This window comes from Notechis scutatus, chromosome 3 (assembly GCF_049901735.1).
Source record: "Notechis scutatus isolate UNSWTSFEM ecotype Mainland chromosome 3, rNotScu1.2, whole genome shotgun sequence".
NCBI classification, from domain to species: Eukaryota; Metazoa; Chordata; class Lepidosauria; order Squamata; family Elapidae; genus Notechis; species Notechis scutatus.
In genome coordinates, this window is record NC_142011.1 from 42,273,977 (window position 1) to 42,297,624 (window position 23,648).

The 23,648-nt window shown below is 39.5% G+C and overlaps 1 protein-coding gene across 3 annotated transcripts in view; it reads right to left on the minus strand.

Moving 5' to 3' along the window:
- The window catches only part of CAMK1G (calcium/calmodulin dependent protein kinase IG), a 51,233-nt gene extending 29,892 nt beyond the window's left edge, over window positions 1-21,341 (minus strand). For 2 of the 3 annotated variants that reach the window (XR_015748506.1, XM_087959593.1), the window contains exons 1-2: window positions 21,196-21,317; window positions 10,243-10,360 (exon numbers count right to left, since the gene is read on the minus strand). Coding sequence is in view for 2 of the 3 variants with exons in the window: in XM_087959593.1 (XP_087815719.1) it covers window positions 10,243-10,334 (92 nt within the window). In the remaining variant the exon portion in view is untranslated. Of the gene's footprint in view, window positions 1-10,242; window positions 10,361-21,195 lie in introns of all 3 variants that reach the window. The other variant, XM_026675113.2, reaches the window with a different exon arrangement.
- Between the last annotated feature and the right edge of the window lie 2,307 nt (window positions 21,342-23,648).

The following is a 23,648-nucleotide window of genomic DNA, read 5'->3' on the forward strand; positions in this document are numbered from 1 at the left end:
TCTGGAGAAACGGTAGTGAAAATTTTGAGTAGTTTGGAGAACTGGTAAATACTACCTCTGATTGGCCCTGCTCCTCTCTATTTGCTGCCTCCTGAGTCCCAGCTGATCAGAGTCCCAGCTGATCGACTGGGTCTTCTTTTGTTGCCCTGCACAGGAGAATGGAGCTGAAAAGCAGGTTAGTGGGGAGGAAATGGGGATTTTATAGTATCCTTCCCCTGGAGTGGGGTGAAAAATGGGGATTTTACAGTATCCTTCAAGGATATCCTCCAAGCCACACCATGCCCACCAAGCCATGCCCACAGAACTGGTAGAATTTTTTTTTTTTAAATTTCAATCTACACATACACAACAATACATTAACAGTGTGGCATCGACATATCATATATTTTAGTATAGATAAAATTAATAATACCAATCATATATCTTAATACACATATTCACATTAAATCATAATCCTTCATTGCTTATTTTCAACATTTCAATACTCTCTTCTAATGCCAACCACCCTATCAGTTAAACATACCTAGTAATTTCATTATTCAATTTCTACTCCAATTTGTTTTTTTTAAATAAAAAATTCTCATTTGGCAAGCAGTATGGTTCCAGGTTTCACATCTCAATAGAAACATGACCATAGTTACCTATTCATTTTATTTATTCAATTTTATATCACATTATCTTTATTAGTATTAAATATTAAACTTATCCAATTCATGTTATAACTTGTTTCATTTTTCTTAGGATATTCTCATATCTTATTTTACAATGTTTTCTAAAATTCTCACCTCATTTCTATGTTCATTTCCCATATTATCTTTTTTCTGTCACATTTGTAATTTTATCAATCCTTATTTTATTAATTCAAAATTGTTCCCTCTAGTTAATAATTTGAGCTAGTTTCCTTCATTCTACCTGAATACTAATCTCCCTATTTACTAAATAACACAAATATATACATACATATACATACATACGTACATACATATACACACACACACACATACACACACACACACACACATGTTCGTAGATTTTCATGGGTACAGGTATGTAGGTCTAGGTGTGTTCGGGTCTTTTCCCGTGGAAGATTAAGAGTATCTTGGCAACATTTTGGCGAGGTCCCACTCGCCATCCTCAGGCTGATGCTTTTGAAAGGCTTCATGCCAGTGCAAGCAGTGTGAGATCGGAGCTGCCGTCTCTCTATAAATACTGGTGGTGGGGGCTGGTTGCTGGTCTGGTTGGCTGCGCTGCTGCCTCTTGATTGGTTGATGGAGTTGATGTTGGTATAATGGGCTGTGTGATGGCCTTGTGAGTTTTGTTGTGGAGATATCCTGGATCTTGTGCTGTAATCTCCTGGGTTGTTTGTTTTCTAGTGATATTTTTCCATTAGCCTCTCGTGTTTTAACAGCTTGGGTAATGGGTTGTGTGATGGGCTTGCGAGTTCTTTTGTGTTCCTCCTCTTCCTGAGAGACAGACTCCACCAGGGGCATGACACTATCCCCCCCCGCAGGGCCCCCTCCCCCAGGACCAGGCAGATGAGGACATTGAGGAAACCAAGCGTGTAAGTACTGGACCAAACGAAGAGCATGAACATCAGTGGCATTGACCCAGGTGAAGTCCTCTGGTCCATAACCTTTCCATGCCACCAAATATTGAAATCAGCCATGCAACTGGAGTGAATCTCGGATGCTATCAACTTCGTATTCCTCCTCTCCCAGAGAGGCTACTGGAGCCAGCTGTGATGGAGCCAGTCCATGCGGACTGTCGGGCGAAGCAGGGACTAACAGGGAACGATGAAAAACAGGATGGATATGCATAGTCCATGGCAGGGAGAGAGGATAAGCCACAGGATTGATCACCGCCTCAACTGGAAAAGGTCCCAAGTAATGGTGATCGAGCTTTTTCGATGGTCGCGTCATTGGTAAATATCGAGTAGAGAGCCAAATCCGATTGCCGACCGCTAAAGGTGGAACATCGCGATGATGTTGGTCTGCAAACCGTTTATAGTCTTCCTTGGCTCTCTCTAGTTGATCGCAGACCATGTGGTGCACGGCTTTTAACTCCTGCAAAAACGTATCCACTGCCTGAACTGGGGAATCAGATGGGGCTAAAGGGAAAAGTTGTGGATGAAACCCATAGTTAACAAAGAAAGTGGACACACGTGTGGATGCATGTTGAGCATTATTATAAGCGAACTCTGCCACCGGCAGCACCTTCATCCAATTGTCTTGTTGAGTATTGCTGAAACAGCGGAGGTACTGCTCCAAAATAGCATTCACTCTCTCTGTCCCCCCATCAGTTTGAGCAGACGACAGACACGCCTGAACCTGCAGTTTCACAAGTAAGGTCTGCCAGAAGCGTGCCGTAAATTGTACCCCCCGATCTGATACCATGCGGTCTGGTAACCCATGCAACCAGAAAACATGGGAGATAAACAATTGAGCCATTATCTTGGACAATGGAAGACCCGCACATGGAATAAAGTTGGCCATTTCAGTCAACATATCCAACCCCACCAAAATGGTTGTGGCACCATTCGATGTTGGTAACTCAACGATGAAATCCAGTGAAACTGCCCCCCATGGTCGTTCTGGTGTGGGCAAGGGCTGCAATAGACCAGGGGGAGCACCAGGAGCATACTTGGCTTGGCAACAGATCCCACAGGATGCCACATATCCCGACACATCATGTTTAAGTCTGTCACTAAAATGTCCTAGAGATGAGGTGCAGTGTTTTGAACACCCCAAAGTGTCCTGCCGCCAGACTATCATGACATTGACGTAGGATAAGGCCACGAAGAGGACCTCCAGGCACATAAATGTGATCACGGAACCGCAACAGGTCCCCAATATATGCCCAAGGAGTCTCTTGTCTCCCATTCTCATCCAATTCTCGATGTCAAGCTGTCACAAATGGGTCCTGCCTCTGCGCCTCCTGAATCCTCACTTGAAAGTCCACAGGTTCCTTGGTGGCCGCAAACTGCTCCAATGGAATCACCACCTGGGGCAAGATTTTATTCTCCCTTCAGGGATACTCGGGCTTCCGAGATAGGGTGTCAGTGTGTTGATTCCCTCCACTCAGAACATAGGTCACCCGGAAATCGAATCGAGCAAAGAATAAGGACCATCTCACCTGACGCTGGTTCCATGTTCGAGCTGTACGTAGATGTTCCAAATTGCGATGATCCGTCCGAACTCGATTTGGTGACGAGTCCCCTCTAGGTGGTGCCGCCATGTCTCAAAAGTGACCTTAACTGCCAATAGCTCCTTGTCCCAAATCGTATAGTTGCGCTCTGGAGCTGACAACTTCCAGGAATAATAAGCGCATGAGAACAAGGTGCCTGTGGGAGCATAGGCCTGGAGAAGCACTGCACCAACAGCCACATTGGAAGCATCTGTTTCCACCACAAATGGCTGGCCTGGATCAGGGTGTTTGAGGATAGGTTCAGAAGCAAAGGTGACTTTCAATGCCTCGAAAGCTGCCTGCTCCTCAGCACCCCAATGGAACTTCTCCCCCTTCTTGAGCAGATTAGAAAGGGGAGCAGTCAAGGCAGCAAAGCAGGGAATGAATGTGTGGTAGTAGTTCGCAAACCCCAACAGTCGTTGCACATCCTTAACCCACTGTGGAGGTTCCCATTCCTGCAATGATTGAATTTTGTGCAAACTGACACTTCTCACATTTAGGAAACAGGTGGTTATCACGCAAACGTTGCAACACTATACGCACATGCTGCCAATGTTCCTGCAGGAAGTCTGAGTAAATCAAAATGTCATCTAAATAAATGACCATGAATTGATCCAACAAATCACAGAAAACATCGTGCATGAAATGCATGGACACAGCTGGGGCATTGGTTAATCCAAAAGGCATTACGGTATACTCAAAATGCCCATACCTCATATAGAAAGCTGTTTTCCACTTGTCCCCTGCACGAATGCGAAGCAAATTGTAGGCCCCACACAAATCCAACTTCGTAAAGATCTTAGCTTGATGAAACCGCTCAATCAGTTCAGGGATGAGGGGAAGCGGGTACCGATTCCTCACTGTGATTGCATTCAACTTGCGGTAATCACAACACAAACAAAACTCCCCCAAGTTCTTTTTCACAAAAAGCACTGGTGCAGCCAATAGGGAAGTAGAAGGCTGGATAAACCCTTTCCAGAGGTTCTTGTCAATAAAATCCTGTAACACCGCCAACTCCGGTTCCGACAGGGAATATATCCGACCCACCGGCAATTTTGCATCAGGCAACAAATTGATTGGACAGTCATACGCCCGATGCAGAGGCAACTGATCCGCTCCCTTCTCCCCAAACACCAACTCCAACAACACCTTCTCCCCAAACACCAAGTACACCAACTCCGCAGGTAGATCCATGTCCATGGGTGTAGCCACACTCCCTGCACAGGAGTGCAAGCAATGGTTGGCACACTTCCTATCAAGGAACTGCACAGCTCCAGATGACCAGACAATCTGTGGATCATGGCCACTCCAAACCCAGCACCACCAGGAAATGAGGCACGGCGGCAACGTAAAACACGGTTTCCTCCACATGCTACCCAATACACATGCAAAGGGGTTTGGTTGCAGCAACCACAGGTCCCAAATGAAGGGGTCGACCATCAATCGTCTCTACCATTACTGGTGGGGATACCTGTTGCTGAGGAATGAACCACTGCTTGACAAAATGAGCATCCATGAAATTGGCTGTGGCCCCTGAGTCGACCAAAGCTGGGATCTCCACCGCTCCCACACCAGGCACGAACACACTTGCTGGCAGTACAAGATGCTTCACCAATAGCGACTGTGGTGGAGATGTTGAAGACATCAAAGGTGGTGAGGGTGGCAAGGTTGGTGAAGATGGCGGGCCTATGGATTTTACACACCGACCTGGAGACCCCCGTAGGCCAAGCGATGCTTGTTTCCCACCACCACAGGTGTCGCTGCTGTCTATGTCTTAACAGGACACTTGGCCGCAAAATGGCCTCAATTGCCACAATAGAGCATAAACCATCATGACGACATCTATTCTTTTCTACTTGAGTCAGGCAAGGGTGGCCAGCCCACAACTGCATGGGTTCCTCCAAAGGCACTTCCACCAAGGGCACCATCTTGCTGGAAACAGATACGGTCTCTGTCTGTCGTTGCACCCATCGCTGCTGAAGTCTAGCATCGATACGAAGACACAAATGCATGAGCTCCTGAAGGGTGTGAGGGCATTCAGTGCGTGCCAACTCATCCAGGAGCTCTGATGACAAACCTTCCTGGAACTGGTCTAATAGTGCTGCCTCATTCCATTGTACATCCTGAACAACCACCGAAAACTAGCAATATAATCCATGAGTGAGCCACACCCCTGCTTCAACTCTCTCAAACGTCTGTTTTCTGTTTGGCTTCAAACAGGGTCCTCAAACATGGCCTGAAACTGATGGCAAAACTCGGCGTAATTGTCCAACACCTGGTTGGGCTGGGTCAGCAGAGGTGTTGCCCAACGTGCTGCAGAGCCTGACAACAAACTAATCAAAAACCCCACCTTATCCCAGTCAGTGGGAAAGTCCTCAGGCCAAAGGCTCATGTAAAGCTGGCACTGCCCAAAAAATGCTGGAAATTGGGCCAGTGAACCATCAAATTTATCTGGCACTTCCACTGGGCATTTTTGGCGTGGCCAGGCAGCTTGCATTTGTGCCACCTGTGCAGTCAAAAGAGCCACTTGCTGGGTTAACTGGGCAATCTCTGCTCTGAGCTGATCCATGGTCACCCCACAAAAAACAAAAATAAGTTGAAGGGGTGGCTGAAGTCAAAATGTGATGACCTGTAGTCTCTCAAAATAACCCAAAACCCAAAACATATATTAAAGTCCAGTAAAGCCTTCAACTTAACTTCACTGTTTTATTAGGCACAATTTAAAGTCACAAAAGTAAATAATGAGGCAAACAGAACACCAAAACAAACTGCATTGGTGAGAGTTCTGAAGCAAGCTGAGATAACTAATTATAAACTCCAGGAAGATAACCAAGAAAAGTCCATGGGAAGAACGCCAGCAAAGATAAGCTTCTTTCAAGGTGAACACTAATTCATCAATTCTAACTGTGCAGTTGCAAACTTATATACATAGCTCCCACCTGCAAACCATGAGGAGGATTGTGGTAATCTTGTCTTGAGTAGACCTCGCTTTTCCCTGATCCTCTCCTCCCTGTGTGACCAAGGATGGATAGGGGATGGGCCTGGATGCTCCTCTGACTGCTCAGCTGGCCTCTGCCCTTCCCCAGCCTTCTCCACCACCTCTGGAGCCACACCCCCACTCCCTGTTGACTGTTCCTCCTCTTCCTCAGAGTCAGGCTCCACCTATACACTATGTGTGTGTGTGGTATTCAGCTGAACACACAGCAAACTCCAAGCAGAACACAGCAAACTCCAAGACCAATAAAAACAGACCAAGACTCCCAACCAGTCAGGATGAAGAAAAAACCATTCTGGCACAGCATAGGCTAGCACCAAATTTAAAACAGAAAAGGCTGGGAAAGTCTGACTCACAGATGGCATTCGGCTTTGTTCGGGTATTTTCCCACATCATTGTAATTGTTCTTTTAAAGTTGTAGCAACGTTTCAGCAGAATCTCATCTGCCATCATCAGGCTTCTGTATAGTGTTCATCTGTGAGTCAGACTTTTACAGTGGTTTCAGATTTAAATTTGGGGCAGCCTATTGCTGTGCCAGAATGGTTTTTTCTTCATCTTGATTGGTTGGGAGTCTTGGTCTGTGTTTATTGGTCTCGGAGTTTGCTGTGTTCTGCTTGATTGGTGTCTCTAATATCTTCTGTCTGTTTTTTGGCTCTTTTTGTATCTTGATTGGCTGTGTGATGACCTGTAGTCTCTCAAAATAACCCAAAACCCAAAACATATATTAAAGTCCAGTAAAGCCTTCAACTTAACTTCACTGTTTTATTAGGCACAATTTAAAGTCACAAAAGTAAATAATGAGGCAAACAGAACACCAAAACAAACCACATTGGCCTTTAGCGCAGCTTGGCTTCGGGTAAATGGAAGTTTTCGCGGGTTCTTACATGTATGTGCTGCTTGATTGGTGTTTCTAATATCTTCTGTCTGTTTTGTGGCTTTTTTTGGCTTGATTGGCTGGCAACATTGTGTTTGGAGGCTTTTAGTGTGGCTTGGCTCCGAGTAAACGGACGGCTATCATTTATTAGGAAGCTAGATTTCATCTGGGTGCCTGGTTCTTAGAATGGCTGCTAAGAAACCCCAAAGATAAAATTGACCTGGAGAACCAAGGCATATATGAAGTCCCCTGTGCATCATGCCACATACATTGGACAGACCAATAGAAGAATAAGTACCTGCCTAGATGAACACAAAAATGCAGTAAAAAAGCTGGAACACACTTCCTCACTAGTCCAACACATGAAAGCCACAGGTCATAGCATTGACTTCAATGGCACCAAAACCCTAGCCACTATAGAAAACCCCAGCTACAGAATTATCAGAGAAGCCATAGAGATTGAAAAAAGACCTGAAAGCATGAATAGAAGAGATGACTCCACCAGATTGTCAATTATCTGGAAGTCTGCACTCTCAAACAAAAAACTCTCCACACCACAAGCCAGGCAAATACCTGGGCACAAACAGATCCCCCCTGATACCTCCAGCTCAAACACATCCCAACCAGGCACCCAGATGAAACCTAGTTTCCTAATAAATGATAGCTGTCCATTTACTCGGAGCCAAGCTGCACTAAAAGCCTCCAATACAGGAAACACAATGTTGCCAGCCAATCAAGACACAAAAAGAGCCACAAAACAGACAGAAGATATTAGAAACACCAATCAAGCAGAACACAGCAAACTCCAAGACCAATAAACACAGACCAAGACTCTCAACCAATCAGGATGAAGGAAAAACCATTCTGGCACAGCATAGACTAGCCCCAAATTTAAAACTGAAACGGCTGTGAAAGTCTGACTCACAGATGAACACAATACAGAAGCCTGATGATGGCAGATGAGATTCTGCCGAAACGTTGCTACAACTTTAAAAGCACAACTATAATGATGTGGGAAAATACCCAAACAAAGCTGAATACTATATATACATACATACATACATACATACATACATACATACATATATATATCTGATTCCACATTACATTTTCTCAATCACCTTATACATTACAAAAGTATTAATCTAATCAATTAATTATAGCAACTGATATTAATCTTTCCATAATGGTTCTCGTTTCATCATTTTCCCCTTTTTTCCTTTTCTTATACATCGCTAATCATCAATTAATATATAATATTCCTATTATAAATTCCCAATTCCATATTTATTTCATTAAGTTCCATGTCTAATGTAGCTATAATCCTTTAATAGAAAAAAGAAAGAAAAAAGGAAACTAAAAAACCCCCGCCATTTCAGTTACATATTTATCTATTTTCAGTACTTATTCTTATATATCACAACATATTACCTTGTGAAATCTCCTTCCCTATCCTTTTTTTCACCCATTATCTCTCACTCTTTTAACAATGTAATTTCTTTTCATCCTTGTTTGCTTCCCGTTTCTCTTTATTTTCTGGTTCTTTCTCATAATTCTCTTTCCCCCCATTCTTATTCCCCTCCATTTCTCATTCCAATTAATATATTTATCTCCCTTTCTCTTTCGATCTTTCTTTTGTACTTCCCTTTTCTGCTTTTTCCCTCTCCTTTTTTTCATTTTCTAAACCATTCTCCCCTTTCCCTCCTGCTTGTTGCTCCCTGTGTTCTTCAAAGCTGGCTTCTTTTTTCTTAAACTCCTCCCCCTCTGGTTTACTTTATTCTTCTACAAGCTGAGTTGCCATTTCTAATTTCTGTAAAATGTAATTGCACATTTCAAGTTTAATTTTCATCATTTCCCTTATATCTTGCAAGTCCAATCTTATTTAAACAAATAAGTCCTCCATTATATCTTCTCCTTTTTCCTTTCCTTTTCTCTTCTTTAATAGATGTATTCCTCTTCCTTAATAGATGTATTCAATCCCAAAGTCCAGTATATTATTTCAGCCAGTGTCCTTTAAGTTTATTTTCAACAATCAATGTCCTTAAGTCTTTGTTCCAGGTCTTCTAATTAGCCCTTTCCCAACTGTTTCCCATAGTCACTGGGTAGTTCTATGACAATTTTTTCAAATATCTTCCCCTTTGAAATATTCTGATGTCCCTTTCCAGGATTTTTATTTTACTATAATGGAGTTTCTTGTACTTTCTTTTAAGTTCCAAAGTCCAATTTCTTAGAAAGACCAAGCACTTTTTAAAGAGTCACTGAAATTTTTCCTGTACCATCAGGTGGTGTTCTTGAGTCTTTTCTACAATCCACTCCTTCCTTAACTTTAACTTTCTTTATTAAATATAGTACTTTTATTAAGTTCACTAATTTCAATCATTAGCTATTATTTCTTTTCTTTTCAACATACTCAATTTCAGCATTTAGTTATGCCCTTTAAGTGCCAATAGTTGTCCAGTTTAATTTCTAAACCTTTGTTGTGTTCAAATATTTTCCTTTAAATTTTCTCCTCCCAGTTAATCCAATACAATAATTCAAGCCAATTTTATAAAATCCAATTTCCTTCTCACTTTCTCTGGTCGCTGCTTCCACACACTTTTCTCCAAAATAGTCATTTATTTTTTAAGACCAGGATACCTCAAAATACAGTGTTTTGCCTGGTTCACACTCCGCTTGCTGCTTCTCCGCTCCAGCACAGTCTTTGTCTCTGGGGTGTTCTTCATCTTCGTGGTGGCCATTTTAGGACCACGGCTGCAGCTTGCCTTTGGAAGGGATTTTTCCTCTCAGGGAGGGGAGTTGCAGCTCCCTCAACCCCCCGGGTGATTCCCCCCTTCTTCACCACCCTTCCAGGGTTGTTCTGGTTTCAAACGGGACCCTCCAGCAAGTGAGCTCAGGGTGAAACCGCACACAATCGTGGATTCCACTCTGAGTCCGATGATGAACAAACCAGAACTTCGGTAGTAAATTTTTTTGAATATCACCACTGTTCCCTTACCCTGTATGAACACCATGTGAGGTAAAATGTCTGAGTTGAAGAACAACATTCTATGAAGGAGAATCTTCCCCAAAGGTCCAAAGGTCCTTCACTCTTCACTTGTTAGCTGCTTCTGAAAGTATCCTTCTAGCTTTGTTATAGCTAGAAATGAAATAGTGTGAATAATAAAAATAAAAAGGAACAGCGAACACTTACGATCCAAGTACTTCCATGAAAATGAATGTTTTTCTGATGTTGGCAGTCGGTTTCTTCCAGGAAGTGCTGTCATCCTCTTGTCTGCAACCCATCTTCTCCAGAGTTTATGCTGAAATTTCTGAAAGGATATAATAATGGTTGAAGAACTATTATTATAAACAGTTATTAATGACAACATATTAGTTAATTAGTTCTCACATTTTTCTGTGTCAGGTTTCTGGCATTTTTAGCAGATTTTAACACAACTGCAGTCCAGCAGAAAAGAATCTGTCTTTGTAATTGTTTATAGTGGTAATAGTACTACTGATTGTAACAATCGGTAATAATTGTTTATTACTGGTTACCTTTTAATTTCTACAATTTGATCTCCTGGTTACTATCCAAGCTCTGGAATTCTTCTGTAAATTACAAACCTGAGTAGAGATAAAACAATGCTGATACTGTCATCATCTATCCTATTCTTCTTTATGGGCCTGAACTACTCTCTTGTGTTAATGGGTAGCATTTCCTAATACTTGTAAGCCCCAGGAGGGTTTTCAGCACTATGAAGCTTTAAATTGTCAAAAGACTTGTCATCTGAGCTTCTAACTCTTACTGAGAGTCAGAAATATTCCTCTGGACTATTTTGTATTTTGGAATATGAAAATTTAGATCTGGTGATTCAGAGGCTTTGGAAAATACAATGTTGATCTGCAAATTTCAAAGTAGGATTATTTTAGGGTGATGATGAAATAATTGTTGCTATTATTCTAGATGGCTGGTTCTTGTTATTCATTGTGACAAAGCGTATAGGACTATCATCATAAAATACATTAGAGACTAATGTACTTAGTACCAGTATTAATGTACTCAGTAAAGCTAGTTTGGAAATCACTTAGAAAATCTAAATTCCATTCCTTTTAATCGCAATAAAATGTGCAATAATAATTAGGCTGCTATTTTTATTAGGATTGATCCACATTTTATACCAAATGTAAAACTCAGGGATATTAGTTGCTAACATACTCATTAGATAGTAATGATTTTAGTTTATAGTTGCTTCTAAAGATTGTGCAATCTTATTGCTCATCTAAGTTAATAGTCTACTGTTAGAATTCAGAGCTAACACAAACTGAAACAGATTATATAATTGTGAATTGAATAGAATGTACAGACCAGATTCATTGTAAGAAAAGAATGGGCAAAATCAGACAATCACAACACAGAATAAACCTTTCTTCAAACAGTAATTAAATTAAAGCATTTTACATATACACACTCAAATAGGAGGCTTAGGGCAAAACTACATGATAATTAAAACATATTTTGTGCTACCTATTTCTTTTCTTTTCCTGGTTGTAATGCATGATGGTGATGGGAGAGGAGGGGAATAAAGCTTTTATTTGAATCAGGACTATTGGTATGAGAAGAAAGCTTGATCTTTTTCCAAAGTAACATCGTTTACAAGAAGGCTCTTCTTGATATGAAGTTATTTTTAAAATAAATCTTTATTTTTTTTAAAAAAAATATACAAATACATCTGCATGTGTCTTTTTCTAACAAAAATCCTGAGTGGATAAGATGGAGAAATAGCCTTTTGTTCTTTTGTATATGGTGCTTCCAGCCCAGAATGAGCTATCATCTATTTCCACTAGAGCATATAGAAAATGCAGATAAAGCTACAAAGATTCTAATTTTTATAGCCACTTAACTGATCAGTTTATAAATCTTAATGCTTGAGTAATCTGAAAGAAAGATAAACTCAAAGTGTTACTTTGATACAAATTGAATGGTAGTTATATCCAGAGCATTAAACATTTGTCTTTTGGGAGTGCTTTCAAGAATTGGATAATCGGGAATTTTCAATGCTTAGGTTTGGATGTTACCATGTATGTTAAACAGCAATGAAACGTTAAAAATTTTGATTGATACAAGTTTTATTTTTTCTCTCCAAGTTCTTTTTAAAAATGGGTGCTTTTTAAGAATGGAGAATGAATCTCATAGTTGTTTTTGCATCATACTTTCTTTTTGGATCATAATTTCAATATAAAACCAGTACTGGCTTCATTAAATATCAGCAGAATCGTATTTAAATGTGAACAGTCAAAGGTGAAATTGCTTGATGCATCCTTTGACAGGAAAAATCCAAAGAAGCCTATAGCACCAACCAGCAGGCAAAGTTTATGCTGCTTCATTGATCAGCAGAGTGGCAGGTAAGTTGTGGGGATCAGCGCCTGATTTTCTGCATTTATTAGGAGCTTACTTCCAAAGGTTAACGGATAAGATTGCAACATTAAGGACCTTCAAGAAATTGACACATATATATAAAAGGAAAGGCTTCACAAAGCTGTACTTTGTGTGTAGTCTTGGAGACTAGCATTTTGTGGAAATCAATATTAAATAAATTAATGAATAGACTAGCAGAAACATGGATTGGAAGGAACAAGGCTACAATCTACTAGTGCCTTGCCTTATTAAACAGAGTATAAATGTGTTGAGGAAGTTTACAAAGGTGCTCTGCCTTGATCTGAGAATTAAATAGAAAGTAAATGAAAACAACAGATGCTGTATGTTTTCTCAAGCCTAGGCATATCAAGATGTTGACTAATTTTAATTGTCCCACTACCATTATCTATAGATCTTCCAGGGAGCTCTTAATTCCAGACTGAATTCAAATCTCAGTAACTCTATTTATCACCATGGCTACATTTGACTTACACAGATAGAAGCCCTTTATGGGACAAAATGCAAACATATCAGGAGGTTTTTTTCAGCTATACTTAACAATAATTTCTGCAATTAAAGAGAGTTCTGAAAGCATTTCTAAATGGAAGCCCTGGAAATGTCCTGTTGTGAGCAAACACACTGAATTGGAAGATCGGTGCAAAGCCCAACATTGCTCACAGGCTGAAGCACCATCACTCTTCCTTCACTTTCTTCTTTTTCAGGAATAGCAAAAGTGTTTATACACATGACTGCATTTGCCAATGGCCAAATGGAATCTTTTGTTAAAAAGAGGGACATTTTGAACAGAGGGAATCATTATTGCACAGGGGAAAAAAGTGGAAGAAAAAAATACATTTTTGTGGCAAGTAGTTAAGGCTTTCATTTCCCACTGAAATAGTATTTGCCACCTATAATGAAAAATTGTGGAGTTACACAATTTTTGAGTGCCCCAGAATCAAACATCAAAGATTAATTCAAGCATGGTTTAAAAAAAAAAATGGACTCAGCTGCTAAAGAATGACATTTTCAGTCTATAAAACCTTTAAAACCCAATATGTTTGAAACTGTGCTTGATCCCTAGTCAACTATTAGATTCCAAATCTTGTTAAGAATTGCATTTCTTTATATATTTTGTATATTTCTCTGGATAGACACATTTAGCTTAAGAGCTTAAGAATGCAAAAAAGGAAGTGGTTTATTGACAATATTTGAAAGTACCAAGTTTGTTTATGGAGATTCTCAGTCATCCAGGTCCTGGTTGTCCCAAAGATGCTTTTCAGGAAGCAACTAGACTTTCTTGTTTTTCTTTGAAGACATTTTGCTTCTCATCCAAGGAACTTTTTCAGCTCTGACTGGATGGTGGGGAATGGAAGAGCTGAACAAATTTCTTGGATGAGAAGTGAAACATCTTCAAAGAAAAAAACAAGAAAGTCCAGTTGTCTCCTAAAAAAGCACCCTTGGGACAACCATGGTCTCGATGACTGAGAACATCCACAGACTTTTAGCTATGCACTTTGGATGAACACACTTCGAATGGTGTGGAAGTATGAACGGATTTCCAGAAAAAAATGCAGACTATAGGAACCATTTGCACTTCAGTTTGAGATGCAGACAACGCAGATCCATCCCCAACAGCCTGCACTTGTCTCTAACAGTGAAGTAACACAGGGCAGAAAACATCCTGCAGCCAAGAAAGCTTCACACCCATTCACACTACTCAGGTGACCCTGACGACATAAATAAACCTCCAAGTGGCCTCAACGACTCTCTGAAAGAATGCAAATGATCAGCTGTCTGCAAGGAATTAAATCCTTCCATTCCCCACCATCCAGTCAGAGTTGAAGAAGCTTCTTGGATGAGAAATGAACCATCTTCAAAGAAAAAACAAGAAAGTCCAGTTGCCTCCTGAGAAGGCACCTTTGGGACTACAAAGTTTGTTTGTCTATTTATTTTTGTAGCAGACAGTGTTCATCAGCCTGGTGTCCTGCAGTTGGACTACAATTACTATCATTGCCAATAAGAATGGCTATAACTTGGGAAAGGTAACTATAACATCAGTTTAATTAGCAGATTGGAGAAAGCTGCATAAGAGTATAAGAGTATAAACCCCGGTGTGCACATGTATCACCTCTCCTGCAGGAGCTGCATTGGCTGCCAATTTGCTTCTGGGTGCAATTCAAGTTGCTGGTTGTCACCTTTAAAGCCCTTCATGGCTTGGGTCTGGGTTATCTGAGGAAACATCTCTTGCCAGTGACATCTACCCAACCCATTAGAGCAAGGAGGCAGGGAATGCTGTGAGTCCCACCCTTGAGGGGGATACACCTGGTGGGACCTAGAAGAAGGGCTTTCTCTGTGGTGGCTCCATCTCTCTGGAACATCATTTCCCCAGAGATTAGAATGGCCCCCTCATCAATACTATTCTGAAAAGCACTGAAGACCTGGTTTTGCCAGTGGGCCTGGGGAACCCAGAGAGGGATGGAACCCATCTATTGGCTAGTGTGACTCACTGTCGTCGGGGTGGGGGGGGTGGGAGTTGTTTTTTTCCCCCCAAATTTTGTTCTATTGTACTTTACTAATTTATTTGATTCTTTTTGTTAGTTATTATTGTTTTTATTTTTATTTTTTGTTTTAAATATGATTTTACATTGTGTAAGCTGCCTTGAGTCTCCATGGGCAAATAGACGGCAATATAAACCAAATAAATAAATAAATAATACTCTCATAATTCATTGTGATTCAACTTTTGGAGGCTAGGAAAATGTTTGGAATTCTGGGATCGTGTAACAGGCACACTCAAAAATAACTGCCAAGAAATATAAATCATGAATAATGATTTATAGTGGGCATGGTTTGTCAAAAATATCTATCAAATGTATATTTTCTTTTATGTTTACTGAGAGTATTTGCACCAAGACAAATTCCTTGTGTGTCCAACCATACTTGGCCAATAAAGAATTCTATTCTATTCTATTCTATTCTATTCTATTCTATTCTATTCTATTCTATTCTATTCTATTCTATTCTATTCTATTCTATTCTATTCTATTCTATCCTATTCTATCCTATTCTATTCTATCTTCCAAAAGAAATGCCAATATGATTTTGTGAGGCCTAGGCAGATTACTGCAAATAAATATGCCAAAAGCTGCTACTGTGACACACACACACAGAGAGAGGGGGGGGCAGAGTTTTGATCGCACCACAATTTGGCTTCCATATTAACATTTTTGCCCTATCTTGTGGTCATATCTGTGGCTATCATCGTGGCTATGGCATTTGCCTTGAAGGCAAGTTCAAGCTGTGTTATTGGCTGTAGCAGCAATGACTTCATTAGTTTCATCCCAGGATGTTGTCTTATAAATCCAGGATAAATTAGTTTATAGGTCTGTGCAGACAAAAAAGATGCTTTAAATCAGGGGTGTCCAACCTTGGTAACGTTAAGCCTGGAGGACTTCAACTCCCAGAATTCCCCAGCTGAAGTCCTCCAGGCTTAACGTTACCAAGGTTGGACACCCCTGCTTTAAATGGTATTAGAACCAGTGTGCAATTCTTTAGAACAGGTATTTCTTTTCCCAATGTCAGCTGCAGGTGACCCTGGGAAAAGATGTAGCTGATTGAAGAAACTGAAGGCAGGTACTGAGGTAGGTAAAATCTGTTAGGCTTGATTATCCTCCCTATCTTGAAGAGAAGTCAAACAGTTGGTAGAAAGAGGAATTATGCCAGTATAGTTTTCTTTTAGCATGATGATTTGGTGGTAGGGAAAGACCTCTTCTTGATGAGATTCATGTGGCAATAGAACATACCTAGTGAGAAGTCCTATATTCTTTAGCTTCCTTTCTGCAAAAAAGCCATATTTCTGGTGACCTTTATGTGCCTGATCAATCCATTGCCCATAAATATGAGACAATAGAGGAACCAAAATGCAATGATAAACTGCAAAGGTGGGAATGTAACTTTTACATTCTATTTTATCTGTTAACTCTAGCAGAGGTTAGGACATGATAGAACAAATTCTAGTCTAGTCTATCCTTACAGAGATTTTATTTATTTATTTATTTTTAAAAATGAAGGAATATTGAAATATAAAATTGTACCTGAAGTGTTTGCCTTTTATATCATTTTTTCTATTTCCATTCTGATTTTTGTGAAAATAGAATGGCCATATATATTGCCAAAATATATATGAATATATGAAAGAAAATGCATCACTAAAACAGAATGACGATTCATTCTAATTTTCTTTGCGTATACTAATAAAATGTGGATTTAATTAAGGTTTTAAAATAATTATTCTAGATCAGTTAGATATGTTAGCATTTTATTAATGCAGCTTGTCTCACATTATCTTCTTCTCGTAGAGATAGCCCTGGTTTCAGAAGTGTTTCCCTTTCCTGACTTATTTGGAGCCTTTAATCTTAAAGAAACTTGATGCAATGGGAAGTTGTGCCAAACTATGGCTTCTTGGCCTGTTTACTTACTTTAATTAAAAAAAAAAAGAGTTAAGTGAGAGTCAGGAGACAAGTCTGCTATAATAGCAACACATAGGCGCCAACCAGTTCTTACTTTTGAAAAACAAATGGCTGTCAATCTTTTTTTTTTTTTATGTGATGGCAGGAAAAAGAAATGTGGAATGTTGTAGATTTTCCAGTAGTCTGTTTACTAATGTCTGTTCATTAAAGGTAGTGCTATATCAACAATAAAAGCATTTTCTGACAGCGGTATATTTGAATGAGTACTGCTATGAGTAAAGCCTGACATCTTAGTCTAAATACAAATTTATGCCATTTATTTCATAAAAAGCTGACTTATTTCATAGTCAGCAATTGGTGAGTGTTCATTTTAGTAAATTTAGGATAATTTGATGTGGTGGCTTAATTCTTATGATAAGTGTAACATTATGGTCATGAATAACTCATTTCAGAAATTGATGCCAACCCAGTTAAAGTTGGCAGCTTCTAGAATGTAGCCATTTCACAACTGTTTATTTCATTAGTTTATTTTAGAAATACATTTGTAATGATAAATTCTATCCAAAATATACAGAACAAGCATACGTAAAAACAAATTGCTCCCAGACTAGCTACTATATCTGGGATGCAGAAATCCAGGTGTCCATTAGGTGGCAGCAAAGGGAAACAGAACAAACTTAGATCTTAGTGGGCTCTTGGTAGCCTTAGACTAGTCTGTTATGGTAGCCTTAGACTAGTCAGCATGTAGCCTGTTAATCACCAGGGTGTTAAATAAGGCTAAGCTCCAAAAGTTACTTTGATTAAGCTTCTGAAATGAACAGCAAAAAAGATGAGCAACCAAGAAACTAATGTAATCATCAGGCATGAAATAAGGAAGCTGTGAATGAAGCAGATTGTGCGGAAGTATAATTACTGGTCTAGATAGCAGTATGCCATCTGACACTGATATCTTGATGATTCCTAAACATGTGGAATTAACATGTAACAGAATATATAAACAGGCATTTGGGAGAAAGCAGAGTTTCCATTTTGTTTTTTTTTCCCCTTGTCACCCGTTTTGCAAATATGCATGATGTTCATTTACATCGTTGAATGTGTTACATTTTTTGAGTAAAATGAAAAAACATTTTAAGCATGTAATATAATATATTGAAATCATTCACATTTTTTCTATTTCACTGTTGTTTGGTTTGCACTAAAAGAAACTATATTGATACCTCATAAAGAGGTGGCCCTCAGGAAAGAAACTGAGGGAAAATATAGAACCAGGAAATAAAGTATGCAATTTATTTCATAGTATGCATGTAATATAAGTTTATTAAATTATACAGAGAACAGATTTAAGATACATTTAAGATTTAAGATTTAAGATAAGAGATAAATGACTTGCAAAATATTCTTGCCAAGTCCTATGTGTCAGTGTAAGAATGGACAATTAATTGTGTACCTTCATAGCCCTAATAAATCAAATGCCCATGAAGTGGCACAAAGAGTCTACCAAACTTTATTTTAAAACAAATGATCCTTAGAGCCTTATATAAAGGTAAAAATCTCATAATACATTAATGTGTCTATGAACATTCTCAGTCATCCATGTCATGGTTGTCCCGAAGGTGCTTTTCAAAAGACAACTGGACTTTGTTTTTGTTTTTGTTTTAAAGAAGTTTCACTTCTCATTCAAGAAGCTTCTTCAGTTCTTCAGAACAAAAGAAACTTCTTGGATGCGAAGCGAAACATTTTCAAGTAAAAATCAAAATCCAGTTACCTTTTGAAAAATCACCTTTGGGACAATCCATTAATGTATTTTACTACTTATCAAGACTACATAGGAATTCAAACTGTTCCCTTTGGGTCTCAATTTGGATACATATACACTGCTCAAAAAAAAATAAAGGGAACACTTAAACAACACAATGTAACTCCAAGTCAATCACACTTCTGTGAAATCAAACGGTCCACTTAGGTAGCAACACTGATTGACAATCAATTTCACATGCTGTTGTGCAAATGGAATAGACAACAGGTAGAAAGCATAGGCAGTTAGCAAGACATCCCCAATAAAGGAGTGGTTCTGCAGGTGGTGACCACAGACCACTTCTCAGTTCCTATGCTTTCTGGCTGATGGGTTGGTCACTTTTGAATGCTGGCGGTGCTTTCACTCTAGTGGTAGCATGAGACGGAGTCTACAACCCACGCAAGTGGCTCAGGTAGTGCAGCTCATCCATGATGGCACATCAATGCGAGCTGTGGCAAGAAGGTTTGCTGTGTCTGTCAGCGTAGTGTCCAGAGCATGGAGGCGCTACCAGGAGACAGGCCAGTACATCAGGAGATGTGGAGGAGGCCGTAGGAGGGCAACAACCCAGCATCAGGACCGCTACCTCCGCCTTTGTGCAAGGAGGGACAGGAGGAGCACTGCCAGAACCCTGCAAAATGACCTCCAGCAGGCCACAAATGCGCATGTGGCTGCTCAAACGGTCAGAAACAGACTCCATGAGGGTGGTATGAGGGCCCGATGTCTACAGGTGGGGATTGTGCTTACAGCCCAACACTTTGCAGGACATTTGGCGTTTGCCAGAGAACACCAAGATTGCTAAATTCGCCACTGGCACCCTGTGCTCTTCACAGATGAAAGCAGGTTCACACTGAGGACATGTGACAGACGTGACAGGGTCTGGAGACGCCATGGAGAATGTTCTGCTGCCTGCAACATCCTCCAGCATAACTGGTTTGGCAGTGGGTCAGTAATGGTGTGGGGTGGCATTTCTTTAGGGGGCCGCACAGCCCTCCGTGTGCTTGCCAAATCGCCTGACTGCCATTAGGTACCGAGATGAGATCCTCAGACCTCTTGTGAGACCATATTCTGGTGCAGTTGGCCCTGGGTTCCACCTAATGCAAGACAATGCTAGACCTCATGTGGCTGGAGTGTGTCAGCAGTTCCTTCAAGACGAAGGCATTGATGCTATGGACTGGCCCGCCCATTCCCCAGACCTGAATCCAATTGAGCACATCTGGGACATCATGTCTCACTTCATCCACCAACGCCACGTTGCACCACAGACTGTCCAGGAGTTGGGGGATGCTTTAGTCCAGGGGTGGAAAGAGATCCCTCAAGAGACCATCTGCCACCTCATCAGGAGCATGCCCAGGCATTGTTGGGAGGTCATACAGGCACGTGGAGGCCACACACAGTACTGAGCCTCATTTTGACTTGTTTTAAGGACATTACATCAAAGTTGGATCAGCCTATAGTGTTTTTTTCCACTTTAATTTCGAGTGTAACTCCAAATCTAGACCTCCATGGGTTGCTAAATTTGATTTCCATTGATAATTTTTGTGTGATTTGTCAGCACATTCAACTAATGTACTGAACAACATATTTAATAAGAATATTTCATTCATTCAGATCTAGAATGTCTTATTTTTGTGTTCCCTTTATTTTTTTGAGCAGTGTATTTTGCATAAAGAGATGACAGAAGCTTAACTTCCCACTCTATCTCTCCTAGGCAAAGTAGTATAGGACTTGCTTTATTCAGTTTGATACAGAGAATAATGTGCCATGCAATACAATCTAATAACATAGATAAATATTTCACTGGTAAAAATTGTTCAGCATTCATATCCTATAGCACAAGCAGTGAAGCATAGGCTGCTGAAAGGATATATTAGGAAAACTACAGAAACACAGGAATTAACTCAGTCAAAGTTGAAATGGAAAGAAAAGCAAAATAAAGCTTATGTGATTTCTCCTCCCCCTTTTGTGACTCTTAATATATTACCCAAAAGAGTGGATGTAAAGCAAATCATTTATATAATAAAACATAATAATTCATCTAAAATTCAATGCATCATTAACACAGCTCTTCTTTCCATCATCCTAATTACTAAGAAAACTGCAGTCTCCAATATATATCCAACTGATTACATGCTAAAAAGAAAACTTAATCTATATAGTAAACAACAAGAGACCACATTATTGATGCCAAAGGAATACATTTTGCTAGAGGTCATTGAAAAAAAGAACTCAAAATTAATGTTCAAATTGATACAAGCATTTGCAAAGATTTTTTAGCCCTGTGATTCATCTCGTTCCACAGTTTATTCAATCATAAGCAAAAGGACAGAGAAAAGTATTATGCTGGGATACAAAATCAGTAAAGCAGGCTGTTAATGATGAAAACAGCAAACATACCCTGAAACAGACTGAACAGAATGCACATTATAGTTTTGACAAAACAGACACAGAACATAAATGGTTGTCAAGAAAATAGGATCGACTTACCCCCAGACCAAAACGAAGGAACTTCTGTTCTCTGACTTGCCTGTTCAGCTCCTACAGGTCTACAGGGATTAATGCTAACAATAAACCAAGATTAAAGGGGAGGGAAGCAGGAGGCTCCTTTCATGAGATCACAGCTAAGCAAGCTCTCACAGGGTGATGACTTAGCAGCAGCATGCACTTCTTGGTGGGTGTTTCTGTAACAATAATAAAAGTGGCATTTTACACTTGCCCTTAAACACCCCAAGCCCTTTTATAGGTGGGTCTACTTTTGAAGGTTGCTTTGGAATAGCCAAAACAGCATTTGATACATATTCCTTTTCCTTGCTTGCTAGGATTCTAGTAAAGCTCTGCCCCACCCCCCCAAGCTATGGCATACATTTCTGCCAAAGCAAATTTCTGGAGGCTGAAAGGCTGAAATTAAATTTCAGTCTAAAAACAAAAGGATCAAGGAACCAAACACAGAATCCTTTTCAATTGCATAAATTGCAAGGAAACTAGGTAGCCAAACATACACATATGAACAAATACGCAGAGGTGAGAACCGGTAGCAGAAATTTTGAATAGTTCGGAGAACCAGCAAATACGACCTCTGACTGGCCCTGCCCCCATCAATTCTCTGCCTCCTGAGTCCCAGCTGATTGCCTGGATCTTGGCTGTTTTTCTGCACAGGAGAATGGAGCTGGAAAGGAGGTTAGTGGGGTGGGGAGGGAATGGAGATTTTATAGTATTCTTCCCCTGCCACCAAGCCACACCATGCCTACCAAGCTACGCCCACAGAACCGGTAGTAATTTTTTTTAATCCCACCACTGCAAATACGCAATATTCTATCCTGTCAAGTCCATGCCATTCATGCTAAAAGATACCATCAATAATGAGAAAAGATGGAAAAATCAGCAATATGGCTATTATACAATGGTATATTATCTTAGATCCAGTGTGAGATTATATTCATTTTTGAAATGAACAGCTTTAATTTCAGAAGAAAGGAAGGTTTATCATTAACAAATGGTTACATGGTAGTGAATGAAATGTACATTAAAAAGATTCAGAGATAATATTTCACACAACCAAATTCTAATAAAAATTTGGAATTATAGCCAGACCTGATCTAATTTCTTAAATCATGCCAAACCGTAATCCAAATTGGATACCTACATCATGCTTAGCTAGAACCAAACAAGCAACATTATAATTTAATATAATATATGAATCATAGATACATTTAAGTGATCATAGTTTTGAGACTTGAATCTGGCAAAAAGGGTTGGATTCTTCCCATATGCAATTCCACTGATTTACCGGATGATGACAAATGATAAATCTTTGGAAACAGTATCTACCTCCATTCATTTGGAAACCTAAAGCATGAACAGAAGTTTGGAGGAAGAGGCAGGAAGAAACTTGGTTAGGCAAAGAGAAATTAACATATTATTAGCCTATGAACCAAAGAATCCTCAGGTCAAGTTGGAACTTCCATTGAAATCAGTCAAACTTCAATTAATCATAACTCAAGTTGCACTAACTTCAGTGAGTCATTTGTAAGCATGACTAAATCCAGATTCATCAATGCATTATTATTCCTTGGTCAACTCTGAAGGGAGGATGGAATTTTTCTTCAACAGAAATCGGTATACACATTTTAGTACAGATGGTCTCTGTTTGTGCAATCATACTTCATATTAATGTTAAGAGAAGGACTTTAGAACAAATACAACTTTTTAAAAACAACTTTACTGGCCATCTAAATGCAGTTGAGGGCAAAAGGATAATATTAGTCACTCTTCCCACTATAACATTCCTATATCCGAGAACTAACATGAAGAAATATAATATTTATGATTTAAATTATCATTATTTTTTTCCTAATGTGTGATCAAACATTGCCCTCTAGGGGTGAATAATGGGCAGACTTCAAAGCTCAATAATTCACAATTTTATCCACGTTGTTGGATAAAACATGTAATTTAATTTTTCTAACTTTCTTCTAACTTGTGTCTTATATAAAGAGTATTAAGAAAACACATTTCTCAAACTGAATTAGTATTAGCTCTGAGATTGTGTACATGTCATGTTTAATCAGAAATAGTACAGGAGAAATACATTAATCAAGCTTTTATTCCTCACTACTACTTTTCAGTAAAATCAGTAGCCCTTCAGACTTCTCTAAATGAATAATATCAGAAGACCCTGTAATTTAAACCTATATATAAAGGGGGAATGTTGCCATTAACATTCCTGTCACTGCTATCTGTTGCACATGCACTTTAATATTACAGTCTTGATTGTTACAGAGGCCATAATAAGTAAGACTACAGTGGTACTAAGTTAGGAGTAAATGATAATGAAGCACATTGCAGACTGCTGAATTCAAATGTCTATTAAATAAAAAAAAATATTCTGGGAAATCTTGTTCAAGTCTAAAGTTTAAAGACTTTCCTCCCTTTTAACTTCT